The following is a 7,171-nucleotide window of genomic DNA, read 5'->3' on the forward strand; positions in this document are numbered from 1 at the left end:
AATCACATAGTTTCATAGTGTAGCCAGGTATCCAGCTAGTTAATCCATATTCTCCACATTAATATATTGAACTGAGTACAATTTATTTCTGAGGCAACATGCAGAGCAAAGTTGGTATGCTAATCTTTCAACATATCCTTTTTTTCTTCAGCAACCCTTGGAAACCTCCCTTAATATTATAAAGCAGAAGTCCTTATTACTTATTTATTTCTTTATTCAATTGTATGGCCACACATCTCAATTGCATGGCTCTGGGCAGCTAATAATTAAAAACAAAGTAAAAAAACAATAATCCAAAACTATAATGAACATAAAATAGCTGCCAACAACCACACATAACAAACACTTAGTGTCGAAGAAATCGCTCACTTTAACACAACTGTTAAAAAATATTTTGACATTCCCTTCCTAATTTCTAAAACTTGACATTTTTCAGCTGCTAGCACTACAGGAATTCCTCATTTAATAAGTGCAATTGGGACTTGGAACTGCATTGTTAAGTGCTTTGGTTGCTATGTGAATTATCATATGTCCATGACAGATTTACAGCTACACTTCTGCTTTGGTTCTTAAGTGAATCACCACACCTATTAGGTGAGATATCATGTGATTGCTACTTGCAATTTCATTCCTAGATCTCCATTAACTCTGTCTGTCGGAAGCTGGTTATGTAGCATGCAAATGGCAATCGTGATCATAGAATCACAGTTGTAAATTTGAGCATTGATTGCTAAACTTCCCCCCCGCAACTGTTGTAATTTTGAATGATCTCTAAATGAGGCAGTCAGAAAGAGAAAATTACCTGTACCAAAAATCTCCTATTCCATAACTTGAAATTACATAGAAGGTTATTTTTCTAAGGCAGTATATGATGCTGTAACATTGGGGTTTAACATCCCGCTAACTGGGACTAAACTAAAGGGATTTCTGTAAAACATTCAGAGACCTACCTAATATGCAAAGATACATAGGTTTTTAAGTTTAAAGCGTTTTTTTTAACTGTCTAATAAGAACCAATGTGATTACAGCTTGAGAAAGCAAGTGAATTTATAAAAAATCAGCTCATGTGTGCCTGGGGGCTGAGAGGGTAGAGTGGGTGTGATGGGGCGGGGTAGCTAGAATCTAGAAGTCAGTGACAATGTATATCTCTAATAGGTAAATGTAGAGTTGGAAGTGTGTTATGCAAACTTCATATACGTACAATTTTCAAATACAGAAATAAATAGAGGAAGTAAATAATGGGAAAATGATATTCAAGCTTCTGAAAACTTTAAGAAATTAGAATTGGAGGTGGAGGGAAGTGAGGGAAGTGAGGGAAGAAAATGATACAAGAAAATAAAATTATAGATTGATAACTATTGAATTCCCTTTTTAAGGGAGATGGAAGATTCAGAAATGTGGGAGATGAGAGAGAGAAGAGAGAGAATGAGTGAGAGAGAGAAATTAAAGATGATATAGATCATGGATGACAAACTCACAGCATCCCGCTGCTGTCACATGACATATTGTGACATTTTTCTCCTTTGCGGAGCTGGGATGGGTGTGGCCTGCATGTAATGCATCCAGCCCAAGGGCTGCCAGTTGGACACTCCTGAATGATAGACAGGCAGACACATCGAGCTAGATGAATCAAAAAATGTTCAGGAAAAGGAAAACAGTAGTCTTTTCTCCATCCAGATACTTGAATTTCATTCCTACATTTCTATAAAATGCTCAGTACAAGACTGACAACATACTAATAGTATGTTGTCCAGCAGAAGAAAGCTTCCCCATTCCTGTAGCTTACCATTGCATGTCTCCTCTTACAGAATGACTGAAAAGACATAAAAGAAAGGTGAATCCATTTATAAATAACTGTTCTTCTACCTACCTTTGAAGAAGATGTAATTCACAAGGACCATCACAGTGGCTGGCTCTAGATGTTCAATGGCATGAAGTATTTTCCCATGGGTTTTGTTTCTCACATAGTCATTGATCTGCTTTTTAACCAGCCTAGGAACGCTGAAATCAATAGAGAGTCCCTCAGCTTCATAAAAGGTTTTGGCATCTTCCAAAAATGTAGCCAAAAATCTCAAGGATTCGTCAATGAACAGGGTATTGCCAATGTTCAGCTGGACTTTACTGCTTGGATGGCTAAGTTCATGGATGAGCTGTTGGAATGCTTCATGTATCTCTCTCTCTTCAATTTCTGAGATATTAAAAGCAAGTGTTTTGTGAATCTGATTCTTGGTTTCTGATTTGGCACCTAATGTCAAGAGTGCAAAAGCTGTTGAGATGCTGAAGGGAGAGAAGAAAATATTTTTGGCAGCTGCATCTGAAGCAATTTCTTGGTAGAATTTGAATGCAAATTCAGAATTACTGGAAACTATCTTATGATAGTTTGGGTACTTCTGCCCTTCTTCTGCCAAAGGAAGTTCATGATGTTTGTGTGGATTTTTATCTTTGTGGACATGGTCGGGATTGGGATATTCTGAAAATTGATGGCAACAGACTTGAAGACTAATCAGTAACAAGAAATTAATGATGGAATTCATTGTACATCTGCTAATAGTCCCTAAAGAAGAAATGCATAGGAATTCTGTAAGAATGGTAGATTATGCCCTATAGCTATATATTTACTGTACATAGCATAATTAATTTAGCTGTACTAAAAGTAGTATAAGAAGAAATTTTAGAAGTTAATTTCCCAAATTTGTATGCGTGTGCAGGCACACATGCAAATACATACACACACACACACACACACACACACACACACACACTGTATACAATGATGCTTTCAGCATTTTAATAGCAATGGTTTCAAAAAACAAAACAAAACAAAGAATTACATTGTTCTAAATATTTTAAATAATTTGCACATTTTATCATTTTCTCTAAAACAATAAGGTATATTCCTGACCAGATGGTTAGGTTATTATAACAGTTTGAAATCCTAAAGGCTCATTTTATATTTATCTGGTAGTTTATGAGGCTTCTAATCCTCATCTTTCAGGAACTTTAATAATGACTACATTTCTTAAGGCTACTAGCAAATTGTGTTCCAGCACTTCCCCCATATGGCATCTCTACGGGGAGAAAATGTCTACTGAACTACTAGGAAATTCTGCTTTTTCTCTTATAAGAGAGGGGGAAAGAAAATCTGCCATGAGCTTTCTATTAATTTAAGCAATCTGAAAAACTCCTTTGATTTGTCAGAAGCCAGCATTAAACACTTGTGCGGGAAGTCTGCAGTGATAGCCTATCTTTCTGTGTAGGAGAAAATTGAATAGTTCTGGCTCAAGATTGAATAGTGCTGCATTGGCATCAGGTTCTCCCAAACTCACTTTTTGGGGGGAAATTTCTCGCTTTCTATTGGATAAGAAGTGTTGTGCTGGGAGTAGGTGACATGAGTGTCAGGCAACTGTGCTTTTCCAAGATAATACAATTGAATTTTATCTGTATTCTGAATCTCATGAGAAAATATATCTTCTTCTGATTAACGTTGCTTACATGCATTTCCACTCATGCAATGTGATGATCTCTGTTTTCTTTTCTTGAGACTTGATAACCTATTCCTAAGTGCTATACAGGATACAGGCAACCTTCTGAATTATATTTTAAGGGCATTTATGCGGCTGCAGGAAGGAGAGGGGGTAAATTTGTTCTCCATCCTGTAAACAGAAATCATTAGCCTGGCAGGAAGGTTAATTAGTTGTCACCTAGGATTTTTAATCCACAGCAGGAAGCAGACATTTTGCAGGAAGCATTAATAAACTAAAACACAGGAAAATTGCATATGGTACTTACAATTCTCCGAAAGTATGTTATGGTACTCTGCTGAATTACAAACATCTTTGAAATTTATATACAACTCTGGAAGTTAGTATTCATTATTAATCATTAAACAGAGTAAATAGGGATTAGCAAAGGGAGTCTAAATGCAAAATGTGTTGCAATCTATTTACAGCTTAGCTGACCTTTGCAAAATATTATCACCAACCAATAAGGGGCTAGGAATTAAGTAAATGGGAAGAGTTCCCAGTCTCGGTAATCTCAAACTATTCATTCAATGTTGTTTAATTTTATTCCTTCTAAACCAATGAAATATTGGAAAATAATTTTATAAAGGGATCCAGGACTCTGTCCATCTGTCTATCAGCAAGCAAGCTCTCCAAAACTAGACTTGTTCCCTTCTGAAGGGCTCTACACTTCAAATTCTGTTTATAAAGATCAATTCTGCTGTTTGCAATTTGTGACATGTTATTCCTTTTATCTTCTGAATTCTTTGTTCCATAATATGCAGTGATTATATCTAGTCATAATACTACTGAAGTGAGCTGATAAGATGCTGCTTTAATTCACTTCACTAATCCTAACAATCAAAATATATTTACTTGCTTTATCAAAGTCAAAGAGCAAAAAAAATCTATTTTTAAATTTTTTTTATTGTTTTAATTAAACAAAAACACAAAAAAGGATCATCTTTCGTTACATCATGTAGAAAGCATGTCGATTGGTTACAAATACATTTCGTGCATTTCGTCCACAATCCTTACATATACTTCATTCAAATTGAATTGTACATTTTAAATCAAAAAAGAAAATGAATGTATTTTACTATCCCTGTACCACAATTCTCATTTAGATTGCCATTATTTAAACATGTTTTTGTCTAGAATCATTTGTATTTAAAAACACAACCACCTACTGGCATTCATTTGCAGTTTCAATAAATCTCCAATAACATTACACTTTTATGACATATTCTGAAACAAATTCAGTTAAGTGAAATATCTAAGCATCCCCCCCACCATAACACACTTATATGTATCATTAAATATTACCCATTAACATTTCTTTGTTATTATTGTAGTTGACTAAAGATTATTTACTGTTTATCTCACCTCTCCTCTCCACAGGCCCACACAAGATTATACCTTTATAACCATCTTTAAACAAAGATTTATTAATAAGATTTATAGGCCTTTTCCCTTAGTTCCAAATTAGTTAATTACATGTTAACAAAATAAACATTAAAAATCTAAAATAATCTAAGAGATGTTAACATTTCTACTTAATAATCACCAAAAGTTTACATTAGCATTTCCTTATTTATATCACATCTCCTCTCTTCTGACTCAAATTATTTATATCTTCATAACAAGATCTAAACAAAAATGTATAAGATTTGTACATTTTTTTGCCAGATCCCAAATTACAATTTATGGCCTGGTTGTTTATCCTAATTAAGGTTATCATTTCACTATTGGTATCATAGTAAATTATATGTTAACGAATAAATGTTCAATGATAATCTGGAACAGTCTACAAAGTACTAAAATCTCTACTTATTAATCATTAATAATTAGCTAGGTTTCCCCCCCCCTCCACTAGCAGTGTCTTTCCAGTAACAAAATGGTCTTTTCTCTCTCGCCAGCTGTTGTGTCAATTCTCTTTTCAGGACCTTTTCAGGATTTAAGGCTGCACACTTTGTAGCTTAAAAGATCTCTCATGTAATTTCGTTGCCCTTGAATTGTTATTAATGTAAGCTTAACTTTGGTTGTCAAGCTTATTTCTGGATAGAATTATCTTATTAACTCCATCTTTTTTGCTCTTTCTTTTTCTCCTGCATCTTGGAGTTTGGGATGAAGCACCAGATTATCAAAGTCACTTTTCCAGCTTCCCTTCTTTCTGCCTTCACTCACATTTACTCCATTAATAAGTTCATCTAATGTCTTATCTTTGTTTTCTGTATTTTCATTCGCTTCTTTAATTTCTGGTGCTCCAACCCCATCATCTAAAAAAGTTTTAGTTTAAGACAAAAAAAATAAAGTAGTAAAAAGAAATAGAGGAAAAAAGATCAGTCCATTCACCTCAAGCGGAAAAACAGGAAACATTGCAATCACTTCAATCCACAGAACATCATTACAGGCAAGAGCAAAAAACTTTCTAAGGCAGTCTAATAGGGATTAAATTCACCAGTTTGTTCTTACTTAAGGGACTAATTTAGCTTAAGAAAAAAGTTTCTTAGGGCAATCTTCTAAAAGAAAAAAAAACCTTACCAGATGGAACGCTTTCACTTCTCTTTCTTTACGGAGCCGTCTCCAACTATGTCAGCCTGGGGGCTTCCTGTTTGCCGCCGGTTGAAAGTATTATATCTTCAGGAATGAGACAGAGGCTCGTGTCCGGTAACTCTGTAACCAATTTATTTTAACACAACTTGTAACAGTAACAGGAAACAACCAGGCAGGGTGCTGGTTTAACAATGTAGCAACAGAAGGATGATCTGTGTAGAGAGAGGCAGCGAAGCAGCTCCATCTGGACTGGAGAGTTCGTCTGCTCTGGTGCTGAACAACTGACAGTTTGAACGAGTCTGCCTTTTATAGTTCCGCAGACTCGCGCGCCTGACAGCCCGGCAACTGACAGGCGCGTCTGATTGGCTAAGACGCGCCTGGCTGCTGCCGAGCTCTCATTCGTAACAGCGAGGACTAACTTTAACTATACAACACTTCTTCCCCCCCAGCTGTGCGCATGCGTGATGTTTGCGCACGTGTAGTCTTGTAAGTACACAGGAGAACGGTGGACACGCCCCGAATGCCGCAATTGCATTGCAGGCGGATCATCGCAGTGATGTCCCTGTCTGAGCTCCTCCCCTCGGGGAGTGAAGCTCCAGGTGACGTCTGATGGCAGAGGAACCCTGAATGGATGACTCCCACTGAATGGTAAGCTGGGCGAAGGGGGCGCGGCCGAGGATGTTGTCGGCTTGTGACTAGGCCGGTAGGCGGCCTCTGGAAGGGGAAGGCTAGGTCTATGTTGGCCTAAACGAAGTGGGTTGGGGTTTTCGACTCCGGATTGAGAAGCAACGCTGGGCTGTGATACTGAGCTAGGCTGGCCTGGATTGGAGAAGGCTGGAGAGTTGTGGTTATTTAACTGCGGTTGCGGATTCAGGTCTGGCTGAGAAATGGTTAAGCCAGGACCTTGCGTGTCGGCTTGAGAATTATTTTCTGATGACCGTCGTTGTCTCAATTGATCCAGGTGTCTTCTCCAGGTTGATCCATCTGAAACTCGAATCCTGTAGGAAACGGGCCCTGTTATTTCGGTTATAATTGCGGGCACCCATCTCGTCTCTCCTCCATAGTTTCTAGCCCAAACCAGGTCCCCAGGTTTAAAAGTGCGGGAGGGGGTTGGA

At 37.3% G+C, this 7,171-nt stretch overlaps 1 protein-coding gene across 2 annotated transcripts in view; it reads right to left on the reverse strand.

The window, feature by feature from the left end:
* LOC116519640 (alpha-1-antitrypsin-like) overlaps positions 1-3,890 on the reverse strand; it is a 10,304-nt gene extending 6,414 nt beyond the window's left edge. For both annotated transcript variants that reach the window (XM_032233629.1, XM_032233639.1), the window contains exons 1-2: positions 3,790-3,890; positions 1,871-2,554 (exon numbers count right to left, since the gene is read on the reverse strand). In XM_032233629.1, coding sequence (XP_032089520.1) covers positions 1,871-2,534 — 664 coding nt within the window. In that variant the 5' untranslated portion in view covers positions 2,535-2,554; positions 3,790-3,890. The remainder of the gene's footprint in view (positions 1-1,870; positions 2,555-3,789) is intronic.
* Positions 3,891-7,171: the final 3,281 nt, after the last annotated feature.

The sequence above is a fragment of the Thamnophis elegans genome, chromosome 1, assembly GCF_009769535.1.
Source record: "Thamnophis elegans isolate rThaEle1 chromosome 1, rThaEle1.pri, whole genome shotgun sequence".
Classification (NCBI taxonomy): domain Eukaryota; kingdom Metazoa; phylum Chordata; class Lepidosauria; order Squamata; family Colubridae; genus Thamnophis; species Thamnophis elegans.